This window comes from Primulina eburnea, chromosome 14 (genome assembly GCF_022965805.1).
Source record: "Primulina eburnea isolate SZY01 chromosome 14, ASM2296580v1, whole genome shotgun sequence".
NCBI classification, from domain to species: Eukaryota; Viridiplantae; Streptophyta; class Magnoliopsida; order Lamiales; family Gesneriaceae; genus Primulina; species Primulina eburnea.
The window spans coordinates 17,838,031-17,864,883 of record NC_133114.1 but is presented as its reverse complement, the minus strand read 5'-3'; the positions used below and the strand labels follow the sequence as shown (position 1 = coordinate 17,864,883).

Genomic DNA, 26,853 nt, shown 5'->3' with positions numbered 1-26,853 from the left:
GCATTATGGCCACTGTTTGTTCAGATAGAGCTAATTGAGGAGAAAAATATTGATGTCAATGCACATGGGAAATATAACTTGATTGAGTTTCTCAAGAACCGAAGATTGATGTCCACTGTCACTACTGTTATGCCCTACTGTCGCCGTGTGGTCTTAGAATTTTACTGCAACCTCCTGAGCAGTGTTGGGAATGAGAAATCGGTAAAGTATGGGAGAGTGTTTGTTCGGGATCGTATCTGCACGTTCTCACCCTCTGTGATCAATACATTTTACAACACTCCGGATGTTGAGGAAGTGGACGAGGATCTTGACATACATGTTGTCACCTCTGTGCTCACTGGAGGTGTGATCACCATGTTTCCTGATTATCCCAAAGAAATTGAGTGCTGCTAATCTCACCTCCTTTTTCTCTGTGTTGCACAAGACATCAATCTGGAATTGGACTCCGTCAACCAATTATACTACTGTAACCAGATCTCAGTTTCTGGTGTTGTTTGCTATTGGCACTGGAAGAGACTTTAACTTTGGAAAGCTAGTGTTTAGGACAGCCCTACAATATGCTGAAGGAGATTTCAAGAGAACGAAGCTGCCCTACCCCTCGCTCATTTATGGAATCCTGGAATCTCAAGGTTTCATCAAGGATATTGATGAAGAACTCTGTCCTGTCGGAGGAACTCTGAAGATTTCTCCTATCTATTTTAAGGGCCACAAAAAGATTGATCTGCCCTGGCTGAGATCGAGTGTTGCTTCGGATGTTGGCCACACTGGTGACACAACATCTGAGCCTCTGCCTGACACTGTTGATACATCTGAGCCTCTGACTGCAAGTTTACCCCCTACACCTCCTCTTGGTTATGTTACATTATCTCTCTCCTACATTCGCGCTCAAATTGCCTATGGTCGACAACAGATTGCTAATGCCAAGGAGACCATTGATCATTACGAAAATCAAGTGGCAGATTATGAGCTTCTACTTGCTGGTAGTATCCATTCTGGACAAAAAATGGGAGTAGATGATACAGCTGGAACCAGTGGAGCCAAAATGGATGATGATGATGGCAGTAATGATGGATAATGAGATTTTGAGTGTTTCTTCTGTTTTTGTCTCTCTTGATGGTTCTAGTACTTCTTAATTTAGTTGTCCTTTTATTTTCTCTAATCTTTGTTCCTCCTGATTAATGAATTGAACTGTTTCGGTGTTATGATCTGAATGTTGCAACATCTAACATACAAAACCTGTGATATTTTTTATCAGGGGAAGGCTTAACAGTAGAATTCAGGGGAGTCAACTAAGTTGGCTGAGTCACTGATTTGATATTTTGTGTGGATAATAGTGCTTTATTATTTAATGATAACATTCATTTTGTGGATTGAAATATTAAATATGAAGTTTTTTATTGTTTATTTGATGAATATTTATTTATCTATTTTTTTGGTTGATGAATTGTTTGCGAAATAATGTATATTTGTTTTAAATAAATACAATAAAAGAGTAAATTATTGTTAAATTGGATTTAGGAGCAATTCCAAATAAATTTATTAAAATCATTTTAAAATATTGGCTCAAACATTGCTTCTATATCTTTTGTTTTACGAACGATTTGAAAACTACTCTCATATCGACAACGTATAGGAACAGAGGAAAACCATTCTTATTGCCAACTGTGTCCAAAGCGGTTTGACATCGGTCCTATATTTCTTGATCCTATATCGATGCCATATAGGAGTGATTTGCAACCGCTCGTAAAGTTGTGATATGCACGACGTGTATGATCGGTGTCAAACCGCTCTTCAGTTGCCACCATCAATGGCGGTTGCAAAGCACTCTTATATTGATGGCGTGTAGGAACGGTGAATGACCGTTCTTACACCTCACTCTTTTTAGAACGCTTTGAAGGGGCTCCTAAATGAAGAGCTACGGGAGCGGTCCAAAACCGTTGTAATATTCACAATATATACAATTGGTTTCAAACCGCTCTTTAATTGGCAACATCAATAGCGGTTGCAAATCGCTCTTATATCCATGGCATGTAGGAGCGGTGTAAGATCGTTCTTACACTTCACGCCTTTTAGAACACTTTGAAACGTTCCTAAATACACAACTACAAAAACGGTTCGAAACTGTTGTAAATATGTTATGGGTACGAGCATTATCAAACCGCACCTAAAATATACAATAGAAGCGGTTCTTCAACTTGTACCACCGGTTGAAAAAACCGCTTCTATAAGATATAAGGTCATCGATAAGAGGAGCGCTTTTGCAACCGATGGTACAAGTGCTGGAGCGGTTAAAAACCGATCTTAAAATTGAAAAAAACCGCTTCTGTAAGAGTGTTTGTTTGTAGTGAGTTGAGCTGTATAACCATTTTTTTGGTTGTTTTGTCCAGAAAGGCAAAAAAGGGGAGATTGAAAGGAATTTTTTTCTTTGATATATTTTCCGTTTTTAACTTTGATATTTTGCCTTTCTAGACATGAGAATAATCTTGAAATCAACATGTAATACAAGACTATATTTGATATGATATCATAATATCTTTAAGATATTATCCTTGTTTCAAAAAGAGATTGTTTCCTAATGAAATTGCTTTCTGTCTAGGTTAAATAGGACTCAAAAAGGAGAAAACGTGGTGATGAAAAAGGGTATAAAAGTTTTGGCAGAGACGAACTCATATGAAGAGAGGTTGTGTGCTCGAAGCAATCTCGCATCATTGATAAAGTGTTGCTGTGAAGTGCTGACAACATCTTGAGATAACACCTAATCAATGTTTTGATTAGTGCGCTGATTTTTGAAGACTTTTTCACTTCTCAGTTGATGCATCCTAAATATTTTGGTTATACGATTTGTTAGAGAGTTAGGATGCAATTTGTTACTCGCCTTTATAAGAGAGTTGTTTGATTCTTTCACTAGTATTGTTTTTTGTAAACTTACAAGTTTTTTTAGTGAATTATTTTGCCCTGAGGCACCGCACAAGTATTTGATACTTGTGCATAATTTATATCTCGTCTCTCGTATTAGTATCATTCGAGTTGTGTGTTAATTTTCTAAACTGTAATTTCCGCTGCATGTTGTCGTGGGTGTTACAACACCTACGCACAACACCTACATTCTGACTCACACAACACTCACCCTCATCACTCTCACACTGTGGGAACAGAAATTTCAGATAGATCCAGTTCCAATCATTTATTTAGACTAAATATATGATGATAGCGCAACACACCTAATGTATCGCTGCTTAGGTACCGGTCGTTAATGAAAATTACAGATCACTGAATTTATGGATAACAGTAGTTATATACCAAATTAGATTGTCAGATTAAACGACATATAACTTTCATATAATTAAGTCATAAACCAACAAATTGTAGTGACCCGTTCCAGAATCACCTACTAATCAGAACTTAAGCATGCAAAATTAACATTTAAGACTGAATCAGGTAAACAACGGAAAAACAGTAATACAACCCAATCGAATCTGTAAGTACAAAATACTTAAACAACCAGATCGAACAAAATACCAAGAACAAATACCAACAACTACAGGTCAACCTCTGCCAGCTCCCTGTCCACTCCCTCCTGGACCGTCCAACCTGAGACCTGCCCCATCGAATAGGGTGTCCAAAACAGAGATAAACCGAGGACGTGAGCATAAAACGCTCAGCACCGAAAGCATGAGTATACAAGACTATGACATGCATGTATGCAAAATGTACTGGATACCAGGATCTGGGTATATCGAAATACTGCTCAGGTAAATGACGTCAAGGTATGTAGCACTCTGCGCCGTCGCACCAGGAGGTGGCTCCCATACCAAAATAAACCTGTGGATATACCGGTGACCTGACCACCGTCGGCCAACGGGGTCCAACCATCCACAACAAACGAGGGCTGAGCACCCTCTCAACAGGCTATCTCAAAAATAGTCAGGCTCAACATGATTATGCAAATGCCGCATAATAAACCATGCATCATATGACAGATAATAATGCAACATATAAACATGCAACACATAGTAAAGCATACTCAATCCTGCTATCTCGGATAGTACTTTCGTACCTCAAACCAGTAGATCCTAGCAATCAGTCCTAGAATCAAGTCTGCGTCCGTAGTCAGCCCACTGATGCCGCTAGCTCCCAACTAGAGCACAGCTCCGCTACAAAACCAGTAGCTCCCCGCTAGTGCCTAAACCTCGGGAAAAGACTAGAAACCCATCAGAAACGACTAAAACGCTCTGGAACACTCGGAATTGGCGAGTAACAAATGAAGCCTCGCGCCTCTATTTATAGACAACGATCGGACGATCCGATCCACTTCGGACGATCCGATCCACTGTACACTTCGGACCTTCCGAACCCTTATCGGACGATCCGAACCCTGCATGTCTTCCACGTGTCCAGACACCTGTCTTCGGACGATCCGAACCCTGATCGGACGATCCGAACTTTGCATGTCTTCCACGTGTCCAGCCACCTGCCTTCGGACGATTCGAACCCTCTTCGGACGATCCGAACCCGCTTCGGACGATCCGAACTCTGTTCGGTCCTTCCGATCCCACCGAAATATAATTAATCCAATAATTAACTCAAATTAGGCATCGGGATACTACATTCTCCCCCCCTAAAAAGGATTTCGTCCGCGAAATCGAGTCTGAAGAATGACAATTCTGAACAACAATACATTCAACTTAAGAATGAATTACAACTGAAAGTACAACTGAAATTACAATCATTACTGAAATTACTACAACTAGAACAACTCTGGATGCTCTGACCGCATGCGACTCTCTAGTTCCCAAGTAGCTTCTTCAGTACCTCGGCGCTGCCACTGCACTAAGACAAGAGGAATAGTCTTATTTCGCAGTACCTTATCCTTCCGGTCTAAGATCGAAACCGGTCTTTCCACAAAAGACAAATCCGGATTCAGCTGAACTTCTGTCGGATGCAAAACATGAGACTCATCCGCTACGTATCGTCTCAACAAGGACACATGAAACACATTGTGAACACTAGACAGATACGGTGGCAAAGCTAATCTGTAGGCCAAATCTCCCACACATTCTAAGATCTCAAAAGGACCAATGAATCTCGGAGATAGCTTACCCTTGAGTCCAAATCTCAGAATCCTCCGAAAAGGTGATACCTTGAGAAACACTTTCTCGCCTGCATCAAAATGAAGAGGTCTGCGCTTGGAGTTCGCATAACTCGCTTGTCGATCCTGAGCAGTCTTAATCCGTTGTTTGATCACAAGAACTTTGTCCATGGCCTGCTGAATCAATTCTGGACCCTCGACCTGTCGTTCTCCGACTTCTTCCCAGAACAGAGGAGTACGACAACGTCGACCATACAATGCTTCAAACGGAGACATACCAATACTCCTATGAAAACTGTTGTTGTATGGAAACTCTATCAGCGGCAGATGATCCTGCCAAGCTGGCCCGAAATCCATCACACAAGATCTCAACATATCCTCAAGAGTACGAATAGTCCTCTCTGACTGACCGTCAGTCTCTGGGTGATATGCAGTACTCAAACTCAAGGTAGTGCCCAAAGCTTGCTGAAAGCTGCCCCAAAATCTAGATGTAAATCGAGGATCTCTGTCACTAACGATACTCACGGGCACACCATGAAACCGTACAATCTCCTGAATGTACAACCGTGCCATCCGATCGAAAGTGAAATCTCTGTTATACGGAAGAAAATGGGCAGACTTAGTAAGCCGATCCACTACCACCCAGATAGCATCTCTATTCCCCACAGACATAGGCAAGTGAGTCACGAAGTCCATCGTGATATGCTCCCACTTCCACTCCGGAATAGGAAGATTCTGTAACAAACCTCCGGGTCGTCGATACTCAGCCTTCACCTGCTGACAGACTAGGCACTTGGAGACATACTGATAAACATTACGTTTCATACCCTTCCACCAAAATCGAGTCCTCAAATCTTTATACATCTTGTTGCTCCCCGGATGAACACTCAACTTGCTACGATGAGCCTGGGACAAAATCTCCTCCCTCAAAGTGTCATCTTCCGGTACAACAACACGACCAGATAAGCACAAAAGACCCTCGGACTGATAGTGGAATCCAGAAGTATTATCTCTATCAGCCAACCGAGCTAATTTCTGAATCTTAGAATCAGACATCTGAGCATCTCTAATCCGAGAATACAAAACTGGCTCGGACAAAATAGTAGCTATACGGATACTCTCTGTTCCCTTCCGATGCTTACAATTGAATCCCATCGAACAGAAATCCTGAATAATCCCAGATACAGCACAAGTCTGAAGAGCAGATAACCTCACCTTGCGACTAAGAGCATCGGCCGTGAGATTCGCAGATCCTGGATGATACTTGATCTCACAATCGTAATCTTTGAGTAGATCCATCCAACGACGCTGACGCATGTTCAACTCAGCCTGAGTGAACAGATACTTCAAACTCTTATGATCGGTGAAAATCTCAAATCGCTCACCATACAGATAATGGCGCCAGATTTTCAAAGCAAAAACGATCGCTGCTAATTCCAGATCATGGACAAGATAGTTTTCCTCATGAGGCTTCAACTGTCTCGATGCATAAGCAATCACATGCTCATTCTGCATCAGAACACACCCTAGTCCCTGCAAGGAGGCATCAGTGTAAACACTGAAACCACCAGATCCAGACGGTAAAGCCAAAACAGGCGCAGATGTCAAACGTCTGCGAAGTTCCAAGAAACTCTCTTCGCACTTTGATGTCCACTCAAATGAAACATCTTTCCGAGTGAGCTGAGTGAGTGGCTTAGCAATCTGAGAGAAGTTGACAATGAAACGGCGATAATACCCAGCCAATCCCAGAAAACTGCGGATCTCGGCTACTGTCGTCGGACGCGACCAGTTCAATACCGCTTCCACCTTGCTTGGGTCAACTGAAACTCCCTTGCTAGAAATGACATGACCAAGGAATACAACCCTGTCAATCCAAAACTCACATTTACTCAACTTCGCATAAAGCTGATTCTCGCGAAGTGTCTGTAAAATAATCCTTAAGTGTTGTGCGTGTTCTTGCTGATCATGCGAATAGATTAAGATATCATCTATAAACACCACAACAAACTTATCCAAGAATTCCCAAAAAACCCGATTCATCAGATCCATAAAAACTGCTGGTGCATTCGTCACCCCAAAAGGCATAACCAGAAACTCATAATGCCCATACCGGGTCCTGAATGCAGTCTTCGATATATCTCCCTGATGAACCCGAAGCTGATGATAACCAGACCTTAAATCAATCTTGGAATACACAGAGGTACCTTGCAGTTGATCAAATAAATCATCAATCCGTGGCAACGGATACTTATTCTTTATCGTCGCACGATTCAACTGCCGATAATCTATGCAGAGCCGCATAGAACCATCCTTCTTTTTGACAAAAAGAACTGGTGCTCCCCACGGGGACACACTGGGTCGAATATACCCCTTGTCAAGAAGATCCTGCAACTGCTGTTTCAATTCTTGCATCTCCGATGGAGCTAAACGATAAGGAGCTCTAGAGATTGGTGCCGTGCCTGGCACTAAATCAATGCCGAAATCCACTTCCCGAACGGGAGGAAAACCAGGAATCTACTCGGGAAAAACATCCGGAAAATCGCAAACCACTGGAATGTCTCTGATACCGACACTATCTGCGGACGAATCAATAGCATAGATAAGGTAGCCTTCCCCGCCCGACTCTAAAGCACGACAGGCTTTCAGAGCAGAAACCACAGGCATCGGGGGTCGCGCTCCCTCTCCATAGAAAAACCAACTGTCGCCCTCAACTGGACGAAACTGCACAAACTTCTGATAACAGTCCACAGTAGCTCTAAACACAGTCAGCACATCTATTCCCAGAATGCAATCAAAATCCTCCATCACAAGAATCATCAAATTAGCAGTTAAAACATTACCCTCAAACTCTAGAGGACAACCCAAAACTAGACGTTTAGCTAGCACCGAATGACCCATCGGCGTGGAAACAGATACCATAACGTCCAAAGAAGTGAAAGGTAACTTATGACGCTTAGCAAATCTCGCAGATATGAATGAATGAGATGCACCAGTGTCAATGAGAACGTAAGCAGGTAATCCACATAATAAAAACACACCTGCGATAACTCTCTCATTCTCCTCAGTCGCCTGATCCTGGTTAAGAGCAAAGACCTGCCCTTGAGTACGCGGTCGGAGGTTAGAACCCTGAGTAGACTGTCCCTGCTATGGCCTCTGATGAACTGAAGCCTGAGAACCAGATCCTGATCCTCTGCCCGTCTGTGGACAATCTCTCTTCATGTGGCCCATCTCACCGCACTTGTAACAAGCACCCGCAACCTTGCGACAACGCTCCGTCGGATGATCCTTCCCGCAATGCTGACACGGGCCCTTCTTCTTCCCAAAATGGTAAATTCCTCCAGATCCAGAGGAAGAAGAAGTAGATCCAGCCTTCTTGAATGCTTGGGCGCGGGGACCCAAAGAACTAGTAGGACGAGCAGACTGCATGGCTCGACCTCTCAGCAAACTGCCCTCAGCCTGGCGACAACGATTCACAAGGCCCTCATACGATGTCGGATCATCGCAGACAACAACCCGATCATAAATCTCCTGATTGAGGCCCTGAAGAAAATGGTTATACTTGGCACTAGCATTGTCACTGACATGCGGAACATACGGAAGCAACTCAAAGAACTTCTGCTGATACTCATCAACAGACAAACTTCCCTGCTTCAGATTGATCAACTCAATCGCCTTGGTCTGCAGAAGAGCTGGCGGAAAGTAAAGCAGCATGAAAGCGGCTCGGAAATCGGCCCAAAGAACTCGACCCTGTCGCTGAACTATCGGTGCAGAGGTAGACCTCCACCACTTGCGCGCACCACCCTCCAGCAAGAAATCAAGGGTATCAATCTGCTGCTCCGCCGAGCACTGAAAAGTCTTGAAGCAGCTCTCCATCCTCTCAAGCCAGTTCTCCGCAACATCCGGGGTCTCACCGCCTGAAAGAGGTTTCGGCCCCATCTGCAAGAACCGATGCATACTAAAACTCCGAGGCTCATCACGACGGTGTTGACGACGTTCTCGATGCTCTCGACGACGCTCCCGATCGTCGCGGTCTCCCCAGCGTCCAACGCTGCCATGACTACTAGCATCGTCGTCAAAACCAGACATCTCTTAACTACAAAAGTTACCAGAGATTAAACTCAAAAGAACAGTTCTAAATCCCAAAATTTTAATGCATGCTCTGATACCATAAATGTAGTGACCCGTTCCAGAATCACCTACTAATCAGAACTTAAGCATGCAAAATTAACATTTAAGACTGAATCAGGTAAACAGCGGAAAAACAGTAATACAACCCAATCGAATCTGTAAGTACAAAATACTTAAACAACCAGATCGAACTAAATACCAAGAACAAATACCAACAACTACAGGTCAACCTCTGCCAGCTCCCTGTCCACTCCCTCCTGGACCGTCCAACCTGAGACCTGCCCCATCGAATAGGGTGTCCAAAACAGAGATAAACCGAGGACGTGAGCATAAAACGCTCAGCACCGAAAGCATGAGTATACAAGACTATGACATGCATGTATGCAAAATGTACTGGATACCAGGATCTGGGTATATCGAAATACTGCTCAGGTAAATGACGTCAAGGTATGTAGCACTCTGCGCCGTCGCACCAGGAGGTGGCTCCCATACCAAAATAAACCTGTGGATATACCGGTGACCTGACCACCGTCGGCCAACGGGGTCCAACCATCCACAACAAACGAGGGCTGAGCACCCTCTCAACAGGCTATCTCAAAAATAGTCAGGCTCAACATGATTATGCAAATGCCGCATAATAAACCATGCATCATATGACAGATAATAATGCAACATATAAACATGCAACACATAGTAAAGCATACTCAATCCTGCTATCTCGGATAGTACTTTCGTACCTCAAACCAGTAGATCCTAGCAATCAGTCCTAGAATCAAGTCTGCGTCCGTAGTCAGCCCACTGATGCCGCTAGCTCCCAACTAGAGCACAGCTCCGCTACAAAACCAGTAGCTCCCCGCTAGTGCCTAAACCTCGGGAAAAGACTAGAAACCCATCAGAAACGACTAAAACGCTCTGGAACACTCGGAATTGGCGAGTAACAAATGAAGCCTCGCGCCTCTATTTATAGACAACGATCGGACGATCCGATCCACTTCGGACGATCCGATCCACTGTACACTTCGGACCTTCCGAACCCTTATCGGACGATCCGAACCCTGCATGTCTTCCACGTGTCCAGACACCTGTCTTCGGACGATCCGAACCCTGATCGGACGATCCGAACTTTGCATGTCTTCCACGTGTCCAGCCACCTGTCTTCGGACGATTCGAACCCTCTTCGGACGATCTGAACCCGCTTCGGACGATCCGAACTCTGTTCGGTCCTTCCGATCCCACCGAAATATAATTAATCCAATAATTAACTCAAATTAGGCATCGGGATACTACACAAATACTTGAACAAAACAATAATTTTAAATTAAAACACAAAAAAGCCTCACAATGCTAAAATTGAAATAGTAAAAATATTCCTTGAATCAGAAATAAAAACTTAGCATAAAGTTCTTGAGGAAAGATGAAAAATTGCTACACCTCCTTGTGTTTCACGTTGAAGAGAGTGAGGGAGAAGAAAGTAGAATTCTTCTCTGTCTATTGTGTGCCTCCTTGCTTTTCCCGTATATTGATTAACTGTGCTCAAGGGAAAGCACATTAATCAATAAAAACCCTAATATTGGAAATATCTCAAAAAACAAATATAGAGTTTTTTTATAGAATAAAACTCTATTTAGTATTCTTTTTCCCCAAAACAACTTCTCTCTCCAAGAATTATTTTTAAGTCAAATACCATAATTAGGATTCTAAATTTTGGCATAATCTTCACAAATTGGGAGATTCACTCCTTGAAATTTCGCTAGCTTCATTTTTACATACAGCTGAAGAACAGTCATAAGACGTGATCACGCCTTGTTCCGGGATTTCTTCTATTTTTATCTTTCTCTCATACACTACAACAAAAATGGCTTTCCGCAGTGCGCGAAATCACTTTCCGCGGCGCGCACTGCAAGCTGCACAGCTGCAAGCTGTTAAAACTTTAAGATTATCAACGGCGTGCCTTGTGTTTCAATATATAAAAACAGTCTGAAAATCCAAAGCAAGATACGAAATCTGTAACAACTAGCTGGTATAGATATAACAATGATTAAACTTTCAATACACGCAAATCAGTAGAATATGTATCATTCGCACAATACTTAAATTTAGATAACCATGCGGTCGTGCTTCCTATCGCGTCCTCGAGAAACTGCATTTCATCATTTGGACGAATTAGGTCCACTTTTTCCACCAAAACCTTATCAACCCAAACTTTCCAACAAGATCTACCAGGAACAGCGTAATGCACTTTTGTGTTAGGATCTGTGGATTCAATTCGACCTTCTGCAACAACTAATTCATAAGCACACCAATGAAGCAGCTTACATTTAGTATTAGCACGAATATCTCCAGGACTCACATTCCTCAAATTTGACTATAGATAGAAAATGAAAAGTTATTGATTCAACCGTGTCTATTTTTGTAACAATTTTGCGGTTCAAAATTACATAATTTAAAGTTAATTACCTGATAAACATGATAAAAATCACCATTTTTCTTGGCACCAATATCGATATCACCATTGCTACCACTATCATTCCCGATACCACTACCGATACCACCACTAGCAACCTAATTTTACAATCAAATCGTGTCAAGCGATGTAATCATGATAATACAGAAGCATTTAAGTGTGTATATATACCAAACATATTTTTTATATGTTATTTTTACTAACATGTTCTTGCTGATTTTGTTTATTCATATTTTGTAAAAACATGGACCTCATTTCTTGCATTTCTAGCTGATTTTGTTGCATTTCTAGCTGATTTTGTTGTATTTGTTGTTGGAGGCTTTGTACCATAGTTTGAAGTTGTTGAACAGTTCCATTTTATTTCACAGAAGCTCCAACTTTCGATGGTGTAACTCCGAAGCCCATTCCGCGCACTCTACCCCGAGCTTCGTCGCCAAACACAAGGCTAATTGCATCATCAACAATATTAGTTGTGTTTTGAGAATCAGATGGACATTCTTGTATTTCTTTCTGCAAGAAAAAAAAATTATGAGAAAATAACATAGTTATCTGCAAGAGCCATGAGAAATAATCGGATTAAAAGAACTAGTTTTAAGGTTATCATCTCATTAATTCCATTTTCCCAATTACACATTACCTGATACAAGAAAAATGATGCAAAGTTAATCTAATTATTACCATTTTCTCTCCAACAGATTGAGTACTAGGCTCTCCATTTTTTTTCTTGTGACCTTCAATCCAAACTTGCGATCTCGTAATTTTTGTATCTGCCGGGCTTTTCTTTTCCTTTAATATAGAAATATATACAAAATCGTTAGAACATAATTCAAAAGATGTATATATCACTAATTACATAAATTATAAAAAAAATTACCATAATGTGAGTCAAATGAGCATAACCTCTCCGACTCATTGTGTGAATGTGATATTGTTTTTTTCTCATCGCTCTAAATCTTTCACTCTTTTCCTGAGATTAGTTAAAATCGCACAATCAAACTGTTCAAAAGATTAAAACTTAGCAGTCACTTGCGATTAAAACTTAGTAGTCACTTGCCTAATGATAAAAAGACAAAAGATTTAAACTACAGATGCATTGCAAAAACAATGAACATAAAACAAGCAAATAATTGAAATGATTATATTTTACAGGCAGTAAATTCTAAATGAGTTTTATAAAAGACAAAATAACCTATCCAATACAAAGAAAAATAAAAAAAGGAAACAAAAAGCCAATGTCATCAACCCGACTGAAGTGGAATATGTAAAACCAAAATCTTTTTTTCCTGGAGACTTGGTTTACACTGTATGCTTGCACAGAATAAAAAAACAAGATTAAATTTAACACAGTCCATCTCTTCCTCCCGACCTGAACTAAATCCATCGCTTTTCACCAAAATCAAACCACAAATTTAGAGTCTTTCAATTTAAAATTAAAACCATAATAATTCAAATACGAAACCAACGATTTTGGGAAGGATTATTGGAAAAGCTTACCTTACGGGAGAATTCGTGATTCTTGCAATTGATAAATTGCAAAAACAAAATTTTTGAAATTTGATTCATATCAGACAGATCTCTTCGATTCAATGATGATTTAGTAGTCACTTGCCCAACCAAAAGATTAATATCAAGTAATTCGAAAAAACAATCTAGTTTTTGTTGCTGCTGAAGTTGCCTCTTCAATGGTAGCTGCGGCTATAAAGGCAATATGTTCAAACAACCCTTACATCCAAACACACACCTAAACTACTGACAAAGTAGTCTCGTCGAGGCAACAACACAAAGAAGTTTGCAAAATTAACAAAGAAGTTAACCTTGAACAAGTCTCTAGGTCCTAGTTATGCCCATTTCGGAACTTAATACAAAATTATGTAACGAAGATTATAAGGAATTTTGGAAAAGGAATTACCACAATTTGATGATATAAAAAATTCTACCAAAAATACCAACTTTGCAAGATAACCTAACATGTACATGAAAAAGACAAAAAAGTTTGAGCCACAATGAGAAGTCTCTGACCCCAAATCTAAAGATCAAAACATATGGCCTCACAGATGATAAATTTAAGTAAAATCGACATATGAGACAGAGATGCCTACAACATAAGCCAGTATACACATTATACATGGACTTAAAGTTGTTGGCAAGCTTATCTAACAGGGAACAAACAACAACTAAAAAATGGAATAAAATACAGAGGAAAAAAAGCAGAGATCAACACTTCAAATTGATTTCTTACCTACAAGCAATGTAAAGACAAGCAGCTTCTACTTGATCCTTCCTGCGGCCCCTTGTGAAGTTGCGTTCTAGTCCAATCTATACAAAAATAACAATTTGTCGTTATATAGAGCAAAAAGGTGGGGCGAGGCGAGAAATTCTTGACGTGCACAAGGAAGTAGGGTAGGGGGTTTGGTGGTGTCACGAGGAACCTATAAGGTGTGAAAAGGATCATTTGGCTTACCCAATTAGAATGATTTAGTTCAAAAATTCCATCATTTTGATAAGCTCAATGGCTCAAATTCGGTGAAACTTGAAGATTCATGCGAGTAATGTTTCAATTCCAAGCAATTCGCAGAAATTCCCTTACCTTTCAGATTAGGGCATCTGATGACTGAAATCAACAATAACGACACAGGCGGCACCGGTTAGAAGGACGTGGCGACGAAGATGGCGGATATGTAGATGCGGCGAGAAGGATTTTGAGAAGAAGAAATCGGCGATTAGAAATGAAAGAAAAGAAATTCGGCTTGCGGGAATGAAAACTGAGAGGGCTTAGAAAATTAGGTTCGCGCTTTTTCTTTCACACCTTACACATACAAAGTACGCCGTTAATAGTATTATTAACGGCGTGCTTTTAATGCGCGCTATTAATATATAGGCACGATTTTTTTTAAAAAAATTAATACTATTAACAGCACACATAAAAAGCACGCTGTTAATAATGCTATTAACGGCGTGCTTTTAATGTGCGCTGTTATTATATAGACACGATTTTTTTTTACAAAAAAAAATTAATACAATTAACAGCGCACATTAAAAGCACGCCGTTAATAGTATTTGCATTGTGCATGAGTACATTTCATTTACACCGGTTAGAAGGACGTGCTTTTAATGCACGCTGTTAATAATATTATTAACGGCGTGCTTTTAATGTGCGCTGTTAATAGCGTGCTGTGAAAAACTATTTTTGTTGTAGTGATATCTTTATCTCGATAATTTCAAATGTGATAAAAAATCATATTTTTAGCTAAAATTTACTCCAATACAAAAAAATTTCTTCCTACAACAAAATAACACCAAAGTGTATCAATTAAGTGTATCAGAACTGAAAATAATGACTAATATGATAACAAAAATACAAACTATTATGAGTCTATCAAAATCATTTACCATTTGATTTATAGTTATAAGAGGAGAAGTCGGGTTATCAATGACCAGCTCGAATGATTATTCTTATTCTATTGAAGGCATGGTCCAGATGGATTTCGATCTGGGTGTTCGATTGTTGTATTTTTATTAGTTTTAGCATCATCATTTTCTTGATGTATTTCTGGCAAGTTGTTCACCGGTTCAATTTCTTCAGCGGCTTGATTTAGAGCATTTTCTTCGTTGCTTGAAAGACTTGCTTCACGGCTGATTTCAGCAGTTCTTTTTAGTTATCATGATAGATAGAGGATTCATCAACGTCAGATAATTATAAATTCTATATGTTTTACTAACTGAAGAACAACCTAAGAACACACCAACATCATATTGTTAGAGTTCTATAATTATAAATTCTATATGTTTTACTAACTGAAGAACAACCTAAGAACACACCAACGTCATATTTAGCATCAAAAGTAGTTAAATGTGTTTTTATCATAAGTGTTGGTGAAACACTTACAAACAAATATGTTTTTCATGCCAGATCGTAGGCAGTCTTCTCAGGATTCTTGTTAGTCATTGATATGTTTTATGCATAGCATATAGTGTTTATGATTTCTACCGAAAATGGTAATTATTCTCTGGATCATGGAAAAACTAAGGAAATAATACAAGCCATGGGCATCGCAGAGTTGTTTAACATTTTTGGATGGCTTGTAATAGACGTGGTTTTTACATGTTTTATTGCATTAGTTTGTGTGTGTTTGCATTGTGCATGAGTACATTTCATTTACAATTTGTTCATGTTAGAGTAAACATATGCATTTGATCATGTCTCACTTGTGTGCGACAAATTTTTGCAGGAAAAATGACCGGAAAAGTGAATCTGGAGCAAAGTGCACAAGCCAAGAAGGAAATGGCAGAAAGGCTGGCGCTCGAGCGGTAGAAAATTACCGCTCGGGCGCGAGAGGTGATCCGAGCAGAAAAACTCTAGAGAGGATGGTGCTTGGGCGGTTTTCTACCGCCCGGGCGCGAGAAATGATTTCCGAGAAGAAAACTTATGGAAGACTCGGTGCTTGAGCGGTAATTTTCCACCGCCCAAGCACGACTGCCGCATTCCCCAAGAAATTTACAGAAGGTGTGGCGCTCGAGCGGTAATTTTCCACTGCCCGAGCGCCACCTATTTTTGGAAAAAGTTCCTTGCCGATTCCTTACCTTATTCGGGGGATGTGGATGATATGGAAAGGATCTTGGGACATTTTTCATTGATTCAGACTTCATTGGAGCAGCCGCCGCAAGCTTTGGAGAGAATTTTGCGCTTAGAGTTGAAGATTCGAAGATTTCCGGGCGTCGTTCCTCGCAATTGTCGTCAAATCTAGTATTTCTAATTTATTTTTTATCTTTTAAACATTGTTGTGTTTATTTCTATTATGAATTCAAGTAGCTAAACGTTATTATTTGTTGGGATTTAAGGGGATCCTACACCGAACTTTGATTTAAATTAATTCACATTTTGATTTCTGGTTTATTCTTGATTATACTATTGTTTTATCATGTTGTTAAAGTGTAGATAACTTTAATAACACTTTTATATTGCGAGTGAGTTCGAGAGAATAACTTGTGATAGGAACGAGTAGTATAATCCGTGGTTCTACAATTTACATAGATATATGAAATTAGATACGTGCCGATAGTCATAGTCCGGTAGAGTGAAAACTAGGAGATTTCATAGATCGACATGCGATTCACTCTCGATAAATAATTGAAGACATTTAATTACTTCATTGAGTAGAATTAGTTTGACATAGCTCGAGAGAGTGTGTTCAATTGAATAGGAAATCCTGTCGGAAGCATATAATCATTATCGAACGAATTAATTAATTAACGAGTGATAGGTGAACCGATATTCCCAACAAATTCATTTCTCGTTGAATTTTTTATCAACCATTTTAGATATTATATTTCATTAAATAATTCTTGAATATTTTTATTTTCATGTTTAGTTGATCACATAAGTAATAATCAATCAATCAATTTTCGTTGCTAAAGAGTTAATAACTGAAAATAATAATTGTCAAATACAGTCACCAATGGAACGATACTCGTACTCACGTACATTATACTATTACTTGATATCGTGCGCTTACGATTAATTTTTGAGCATACAAAATCATATTTTTATTAAGGATTCCACATTGCAAGTTTTGCTCGATCAAGATTTTGGCGCCGTTGTCGGGGACTGTTAATTCACAATTTTATTTTTAGTTATTTTCTTTAGCATTGTTTCATTTTTATTAAATTAACACTCCATATTCTATTACAGATATTTCTTCAGTGCATGCCAAAGTCACTTGACGTGGATGTTCAGCAGTTCGACCCTGAAATTGAAAGAACTTTCCGCAGGAGAAGACAGGAGCAGAGACTGAAAGAACTGATGGCGAGGCACGAGAACGATCGTGAGGAGGAACACCATGATGCTAGACATGTTGAGATGCCACGCCGCATACCGATGCTGGAGTATGCCCAACCTTCTTTGGATGGAGCACGCCCCAGCATTGTGAGGCCTATTGTGCGGGCAAACCACTTCGAAATCAAACCAGCCATAATTCAGATGATTCAGAACACAGTCCAATTTGGAGGATCTGCAGTAGATGACCCAAACACGCACATCGCAGATTTTCTCGAAATTTGCGATACTTATAAATTTAATGGAGTTTTTGATGATGCTGTTAGATTGCGTTTATTTCCCTTCTCCTAACGTGATAAAGCTAAAGCATGGTTGAATTGTTTGCCTGTAGGTTCGATCACCACATGGGAGACATGGCGAAAGCGTTTCTCATTAAATACTTTCCTCCATCTAAGACCATGAAGTTGCGGGCAGATATCACCACATTTGCTCAATTTGAGCATGAGTCTTTATATGATCCATGAGAGCGCTTCAAAGATTTATTAAGAAGATGTCATCATCACGAACTTCCACTTGGGTTAGTTGATCAAACCTTTTACTATGGCTTGCTTACTCCTAATCGTACTATGATAGATGTTGCTGCTTGCGGAAACCTCTTGAGATAAACTGCTGAGGAAGGATACGAGTTATTGGAGGAGATGGCTGCTAGCAGCTATCATCCTCAATCTGAAAGGAAAAACCAGCGAAGAAGTGCAGGAGTTCACCAGGTAACTGACCTTTCCGCTATTACTACACAACTTGATGTCTTGAACAGGAAACTGGACGGGTTGAATATGGGTGGCACGGCTATGCATCTTCAAGAGATATTTTGTGAAAAATGTGGAGGAGAACATTATGTTAAGGACTGTCAAGATTGAAATCCCTTTAATATGCCAGAAGGGGCACCTGTGAATCAAGTGGGAGTCCAAAACCGCCCAAGGAATGACCCTTATTCGAAAACATACAATCCTGGGTGGAGGCAACATCCCAACTTCTCATGGGGTGGTCAAAACAGCCAGAATCGACCACAAGGATGACAACCATATGGGAAAAAACCGATGTACAGATTTGATCCACCTAGAGAAGAGAAGTCCAATTTGGAGTAGATGATGTCTATGTTCATCTCATCTACCGAAACTAGACTCCAAAATCAAGATGCTTCGATAAAGGGGATAGAAAATCAGATTGGACAGTTAGCAAGATGATAGCAAGTAGAGAGCTGGGCACCTTGCCAAGTAACACCGAGACCAATCCAAAAGAGCAAGTGAAAGCCATTGAGTTGAAGAGTGGAAAAATTTTAGAGTCAAGAGAAAAAGAAAAAAATCAAGTGCCGGATTAACTGACTGAGACATCTAAAGGTAAGTCTTCTAACTCTACACCAGCACTCACTGCACAATCTAAAATTGTTATACATCCCCTTTTTCCTGCATCACTGAAAAAAGCAAAACTAGATGCACAATTCGGTAAGTTTCTTGAGGTATTTAAAAAATTGCATATCAATATTCCTTTTTTCGATGCTTTGATGCAAATGCCTAGTTATGCTAAATTCTTGAAAGACATATTAGCTAATAAGAGGAAGTTGGAGGATTACATGATGGTGAACTTAACGGAAAATTGCTCTGCTTTGGTGCAAAACAAAATCCCACCGAAACTAAAAGACCCAAGGAGTTTTTCTATTCCTTACATGATTGGGGATGTTGTTTTTCACAAAGCTTTGTGTGATCTTGTTACAAGTATTAATCTTATGCCATTATCTGTATTTAGGAAGCTCGGACTAGGAGAACCTAAGCCAACAAGGATGTCCTTGCAACTAGCAGACAGATCTGTAAAATACCTGCGAGGAGTCGTAGAGGACGTCTTGGTAAAGGTGGACAAATTCATATTTCCTGCAAATTTTGTGGTACTTGACATGGAGGAGGATGTGGAGATGCCTTTGATTTTGGGGAGACCATTCCTTGCAACTGGCAAGGCCCTAATTGATGTGCAAGAAATGAAGTTGAGATTGAGAGTGGGAGAAGAGGAGATCACTTTCAATGTTTTTAATGCACTCAATCACACATTGCACTCTGAGAGTTGTTATAGAATTGATGCTTTTGATGCTCTTGTGTCTAACTATGTGCAGGGTGCTATTAGAGATCCTTTGGAAGCCACTCTCACTACTGAACTGAGAGAAGATGAATTGGACGAAGAGAAAGCCGAAATAGTGGTGTACCTCAATGCCAACCAGCCATGGAAGAGGCCAATAAGGATGATATTAGAGGACTTGGGGGATCGAAGAGACTTGACCCCCCAGAAGTCAAGTCTAGAGGAGCCACCAACTTTGGAGCTCAAACCATTACTTCCACATCTGAAATACGTCTATCTAGGCGAGAATAATAAACTTCATGTGATTATCTCTTCTTCTTCGACATATGTAATGGAGGACAAACTATTGGAAGTTTTGAAAGCGCACAAGAGTGCTTTTGCGTGGAAGGTGGCAGACATCAAAGGGATCAACCCGTCAGTCTGCATGCACAAGATCTTGATGGAAGATGAGTACTCACCTCTTGTGAAACCTTAGAGAAGATTAAATTCAAAGATGCAAGAGGTAGTAAAAGCAAAGACTATCAAACTCCTTGATGTAGGTATTATCTATCATATTTCTGATAGTGCATGGGTAAGTCCTGTTCAGTGTGTGCCGAAAAAAGGTGAGATTATTGTGATCACAAATGAAAAAAATTAATTGATACCCACTAGGAAAGTTACGGGATGGCGTGTGTGCATTGATTATAGGAAATTAAATGATGCTACCCGTAAAGATCACTTTCCACTGCCCTTCATTGATCAAATGCTTGAGAGGTTAGCGGGTCATGAGTTTTATTGTTTTTTATATGGGTATTCAAGGTGTAACCAAATCATGATTGCGCCCGAGGACCAAGAGAAAACCACTTTCACTTGTCCTTATGGCACTTTTGCTTTTAGACGGATGCCCTTTGGTTTGTGTAATGCTCCTGCCACTTTTCAGCGATGCATGACCGCTATATTTCATGACATGATAGAAACTTTTCTTGAGATATTTATGGATGACTTCTCGATTTTTGGCTTTTCATTTGACGACTGTTTGCAGAACTTGAAAGCGGTATTGATGAGATGTGAGGAGACGAACTTGGTACAAAATTGGGAAAAGTGTCATTTCATGGTACAAGAAGGAATAGTGTTGGGGCACAAGATATCACAGCATGGAATAGAGGTGGATAAGGCAAAAGTGGAAGTTATCAAGAACTTACCACCTCCGACATCAATAAAGGGAGTTAGAAGCTTTCTAGGCCACGCCGGTTTTTATCGGCGTTTTATCAAAGATTTTTCAAAATTGCCAAACATCTATCTTCCTTACTTATGAAAGATGTGCTTTTTAATTTTAATTCTGACTGCTTGCAGGAATATGAGGAATTGAAGGAGCGCCTGGTGACGGCTCCTGTATTGGTGGCACCAGATTGGGATCTACCCTTTGAGGTCATGTGCGATGCTAGTGATACTGCGGTGGGGGTTGTGCTTGGCCAGCAGCAAAACAAGGTATTTCATACAATTTACTACGCAAGTAAGACCTTAGATGAGGCTCAATTTGATTATGAAACAACTGAAAAGGAATTACTTGCAGTAGTATTTGCGCTTGACAAATTTCATGCATATCTTGTTTTGTCCAAAGTCATTGTCTACAAAGATCACTCTGCATTGAAGTATTTACTTGCTAAAAAAGATGCAAAACCACGCCTACTTAGGTGGATTTTATTGCTGCAAGAATTTGACTTAGAAATAAAAGATAAGAAGGGTGTTGAGAATGTGGTAGCAGATCACTTGTCTAGACTGGAGGTTATTAGTAATGACTGTGTTGATCATGCTATCAATGATTGGTTTCCTGATGAGCAACTATTTGAGGTGAGACATTGTCCTTGGTATGAAAATTTTGCTAACTTTCTTGTTACAGGCTCAAACCCCCCCTCCCCCCCCCCCCCAAATTTAACATTTCACCAAAGAAAAAATTCTTTTCAGACGTGAAATATTATTTTTGGGAGGAACCTTTCTTGTTCAAAATATGTGCAGATTCTACGATCAGAAGGTTTGTTGCAGAGTAAGAGTTGGGTCAAATCCTCAACCACTGCCATGATCGTGAGGTAGGTGGTCATTTTGGACCAACAAGGACATAATCGAAGGTACTTGAATGTGGCTTTTATTGGCCAACTCTATTTAAAGATGCTCGTTCTTATGTGCTAGCCTGTGATAAATGCCAACGATCAGGTAACATCTCTAACCAGGGATAGATCATGGGACCGTTTCCCAGTTCGTTCACGAAAAAATATATCTTGGTTGCGGTTGATTATGTATCTAAGTGGGTAGAGGCAGAAGCGTATGACACTAATGATGCTCAAGTGGTCTTGAAATTTTTAAAGAAAAATATTTTTAACAGCTTTGGGATACCAAGAGCAATCATTAGTGATGGTGGCACCCATTTTGCAACAAATTATTTGAAAAACTTTTGAGCAAATACGGTGTCACACACAAGATCTCTACCCCATATCACCCCAAACGAGTGGTCAAGTGGAAGTGTCGACCCGAGAGATAAAGCGAATTTTGGATAAAGTTGTAGGTGTCAGTAGGAAAGACTGGTCAGTGAGGTTAGATGATGCTCTCTGGGCATATAGGACTGCGTTCAAAACACCTATAGGCACTAAACCATATAGGTTACTGTTTGGTAAAGCGTGTCATCTACCTGTAGAGTTAGAGCATCGAGAATATTGGGCCACAAAAGCACTAAACTATAACTTTACTACTGCAAGTGAACGACATCTGCTGCAATTGGATCAGTTGGAGGAATTCCGGAACCTGGCATATGATCTTGCACTGTCATACAAGGAGAAAACAAAGAAGGCTCATGATAAGCGGATCGTCGGGAGGGAATTCAAGGAAGGTGAAAATGTCCTACTCTACAACTCTCGATTGCGACTTTTTCAATACGATGGTCTGGTCCATTCGTGATTTCCAAAGTTTACCCATCGGGAGCTGTTGAATTACAAGATGGCAAGGATGGCACATTTACGGTCAATGCCCAGCGACTGAAGCACTACATGGGTGGCACAGCTGAACCACAACTTGGAATCATCCGGTTCCAAGACAATCCGAACTAAAACTGACTGACAGTCAAGCTCTCGACTATAAATTGAGAACTACCTCTTTTCTCTTATCTTGCATTTAATTCGATATTTTGGTTATGTTAGTTATGTTTATTTATTTTTATTTTAAAAAATTAAAATTAAAATGTGGGGACAATTTTCCAGCGAGCTCGGCGCTCGGACGGTAATTTTTTACCGCTCGAGCGCGCCTGCAATTAAAAACGTGAAATCCCCTTTCCCCTTCCTCATTCTGCACTCTCTCAATCCCTACAAACCCTCTCACCCCCTTTTCAATTTTCTTGTGCAGGAACCTCAATCTCCACTCAAATTTCCGGCAACGAGGCACAATCTTCATTAGGAAGCAAGAACACCTCTCTCCGGTCATCCACCATCTCCATCAACACCACCATGGCTCCCAAGAAACAACGAGGTAATCCTGGGTCCTCTTCATCTTCGTCCTTTGATAGACATCGTTTTATGAGTGAGGCGGCTAGGGCTAGATACGATGATGCTAAGATTCACATAAACCCTATAGCCGAAAGGGGATTCCGTAGACAATTTGAGGACAGACATTTAGGGCCTCTTGTGGATTTGGAACGGCGTGGATGGAAACAATTTGGGACTCAACCCAAGGCGGCAATAGTTTCAGTAGTTAGAGAATTCTATGCAAATGCAGCGGAAGAGAAAGATGGTAGGGTCTTTGTTAGGGGTCGACTAGTCTCATGTGACTCTGTTACGATCAATGCACTATTAGAAACGGAGGAAGTGGACGACTCTCAATTCGAGGCATTGGTCGCCGACCCCGTTTATGATATGATCCTCACAGAGCTGTGCCATCCGGGCACAATGTGGAAACCATTGGGCGGACCGCCAAGCTGCTTTGACGAGAAGTATTTGAAAGCGGGGATCGCCCTTTGGTATCTATTTGTAGCCCGCAGGATGATGCCGGTCTCACATAAGAGCGAGGTGCAAAAAGAGCGGGCGGTGCTCCTGTTTGCTTTGACTGCTGGATACAACATAAATGTGGGCAAACTTATAAATTCTCAGATCATGTTAATTGCTCACAATAGTCATGTCGGTCTCTTATTCGCTACAATCATCTCTGAATTGTGTGCGAGGGCGGGATTTGTATTCCATGATGATGAGGAGTGGTTGCAGCCGATGAAGGCTATTTGTGTAGATGACTTACAGCGGAAGAGGGAAAAATGACACGTCGACTTCCCCACTTAGGAGGAGGAGGCATGTGGATCAAGCATTGTCATCCCTCATCGCTCACAACCCCGCAGGCGCACTCAGAACGACAAAATGGAGGAGAGTCTTGCCTTCATGGCTCACCAGGAGCAGATCAACACCAACGTCACGGCACATCTTGCCCATCTCGACTCCATGATGCGCACCATACTCATCCACGGGGACGTAGATCCAGGGACCATACCACCACGTCCGTCGTTCATTCCTCCCTACCAGTTTCAGTATGACTATCTTCCGCAATGGGATGCCGCTGGAGTTCCACCACCGGAGCACGATGAGGAGGAGCCTTGTTCAGGGGAGTACACTGTTTCCCCTTTCTTCACGTTTTTATTTGAGTTTCTTTTACTGTTTTATGTTCTATTTCTTACCGTTGTTTCACTCTGTCATTTATTGTGCATTATTTTTTTCTGTGTCTGCATTCGTGTTTTCACTTATGTGTTTTGGTCTTATGTGATATGGAGACATTGCACACCTTTAGTATGAGGGGGTCGTTTCTCGTATTTGTCTTGCATGAGTGTCAGATGATGGTGAAACTAGTAAATCGGTAGCCAATGATGATTGTGGGATTAATGAACTGCATGTTGCTTAGTCTTACCACTAGTTAGGAATCCCCCGGTGAATTGAAATTTACCATGCACATATAGTGGTTTTTGATAGTGGTGTGAATGACAGTTAAGTTCAAAATAATCTGTGAGGGAAACTGGAAAAACATGAGACGCGAGTAGAACTTAAATGAATTTCTGTTGAAACAAGTGACTGACCAGTAGCATGAACTCGAGTAGAAAATCATAAGTATACCTCAAATACCCTTCATCCCAATCATGCATAGGACCAAAAAAATTTTCCTCTGAGCCCGATAAATAAACATACCCTTTATTCCAATCCTAGGGAGTACGCACGAGAAAACTATGCATAAAAGAAAAAAAAAATTAAAGGGATGACATCAAAAGGGGATGTAAGGTGTGGGGGAGCCAAAAAGGGATGGAATCCTATTCCAAGGCTAAAAAGATGGAGATGTAAGACGTTGAGGAATGTCAGAGAAAATTTCTGACAAGTACATAGTGAAAATGATCGACGTACTCCCAATCTTTCTTAACCACTTGAGCATTTATGGCTATTGACTCCCTGCATTTTGTTGTTCAACTATGAAATTCTATCCCTCTATATGTCTACTGGTTGGTCTCGAATAAAAACAGAACTCAGGAAAGAGAAACTTGCGTTTACTTGTTGATTTGGTGACCCACATGATTGGCGAATAAAACTGTCTGAAACACAAGCTAGAAATATCCACAGCACACACGACCATACTTTTTGGAAAAGTACAAATGTTTTGTGATGTTTTGAAAAGGGATATTAATGGATATTGTGTCTTGACTAAGTGGATGTGGTTCACAAACCCGCTGAGGCAGGAGATGTCAGTTTGCTACTTCGCCATCAATCTAGTTATGTTAATACGTTCACTTTGTGTTTGTTTCGTGTTTTGGTTGTAGCCTGTAACCTATTTTGCTTGAGGGCAAGCAAAAGGTTAGTATGAGGGGGTTGATAGACGTGGTTTTTACAAGTTTTATTGTATTAGTTTGTGTGTGTTTGCATTGTGCATGAGTACATTTCATTTACATTTTGTTCATGTTAGAGTAAACATATGCATTTGATCATGTCTCACTTGTGTGCGACAAATTTGCAAGAAAAATAACCGGAAAACCGAATCTAGAGCAAAGTGCGCAAGCCAAGAAGGAAATGGCAGAAAGGCTGGGGCTCGAGCGGTAGAAAATTACCGCTCAGAAAAACTCCAGAGAGGATGGCGCTCGGGCGGTAATTTTCTACCGCCTGGGCGCGAGAAATGATTTCCGAGAAGAAAACTTACAGAAGACTCGGCGCTCGAGCGGTAATTTTCCACCGCCCGAGCGCGATTGCCGCATTCCCCAAGCAATTTACAGAAGGTGTGATGCTCGAGCGGTAATTTTCCACCGCCCGAGCGCCACCTATTTTTGGAAAAAGTTCCTTGCCGATTCCTTACCTTATTCGGGGGATGTGGATGATATGGAAAGGATCTTGGGACGTTTTTCATTGATTCAGACTTCATTGGAGCAGCCGCCGCAGGCTTTGGAGAGAATTTTGTGCTTGGAGTTGAAGATTCGAAGATTTTCGGGCGTCATTCCTCGCAATTGTCGTCAAATCTAGTATTTCTAATTTAGTTTTTATCTTTTAAACATTGTTGTGTTTATGTATATTATGAATTCGAGTAGCTAAACGTTATTATTTGTTGGGATTTAAGGGGATCATACCCCAAACTTTGATTTAAATTAATTCACATATCGATTTTTGATTTATTCTTGATTATACTATTGTTTTATCATGTTGTTAAAGCGTAGCTAACTATAATGACACTTTTATATTGCGAGTGAGTTCGAGAGAATAACTTGTGATAGGAACGAGTAGTATAATCCGTGGATCTATAATTTACATAGATATATGAAATTGGATACGCGTCGATAGTCATAGTCCGGTAGGGCGAAAACTAGGGGATTTTATAGATCGACATGCGATTCACTCTTGATAAATAATTAAATACATTTAATTACTTCATTGAGTAGAATTAGTTTGGCATAGCTCGAAAGAGTTTGTTCAATTGAATAGGAAATCCTGTCGGAAGCATATAATCGTTATCGAACGAATTAATTAGTTAACGAGGGGTAGGTGAACCGATATTCCCGACAAATTCATTTCTCATTGAATTTTTTATCAACCATTTTAGATATTATATTTCATTTCCCGACAAATTCATTTCTCATTGAATTTTTGATCAACCATTTTAGATATTATATTTCATTAACTAATTCTTGAATATTTTTATTTGCATGTTTAGTTGATCACAGTATTAATAATCAATCAATCAATTTTCGTTGCTAAAGAGTTAACAACTGCAAATAATAATTGTCAAATACAGTCACCAGTGGAACGA

General features: G+C 40.4%; 1 protein-coding gene and 1 non-coding gene across 2 annotated transcripts; both read right to left on the bottom strand.

The window, feature by feature from the left end:
• Positions 1-11,252: 11,252 nt before the first annotated feature.
• LOC140812348 (uncharacterized) lies at positions 11,253-14,457 on the bottom strand. Its single transcript, XM_073170595.1, has 7 exons — positions 14,269-14,457; positions 13,921-13,997; positions 12,556-12,648; positions 12,360-12,467; positions 11,886-12,191; positions 11,675-11,779; positions 11,253-11,582 (listed from the first exon to the last, which is right to left on the bottom strand). Exons 5-7 carry the CDS (start codon positions 12,009-12,011, stop codon positions 11,256-11,258), a joined length of 558 nt encoding a protein of 185 aa, XP_073026696.1. The 5' UTR covers positions 12,012-12,191; positions 12,360-12,467; positions 12,556-12,648; positions 13,921-13,997; positions 14,269-14,457; the 3' UTR covers positions 11,253-11,255.
• Positions 14,458-17,916: 3,459 nt separating this feature from the next.
• LOC140813387 (small nucleolar RNA R71) lies at positions 17,917-18,022 on the bottom strand. Its single transcript, XR_012113922.1, has one exon. It is a non-coding gene; the product is annotated as a small nucleolar RNA R71 (small nucleolar RNA).
• Between the last annotated feature and the right edge of the window lie 8,831 nt (positions 18,023-26,853).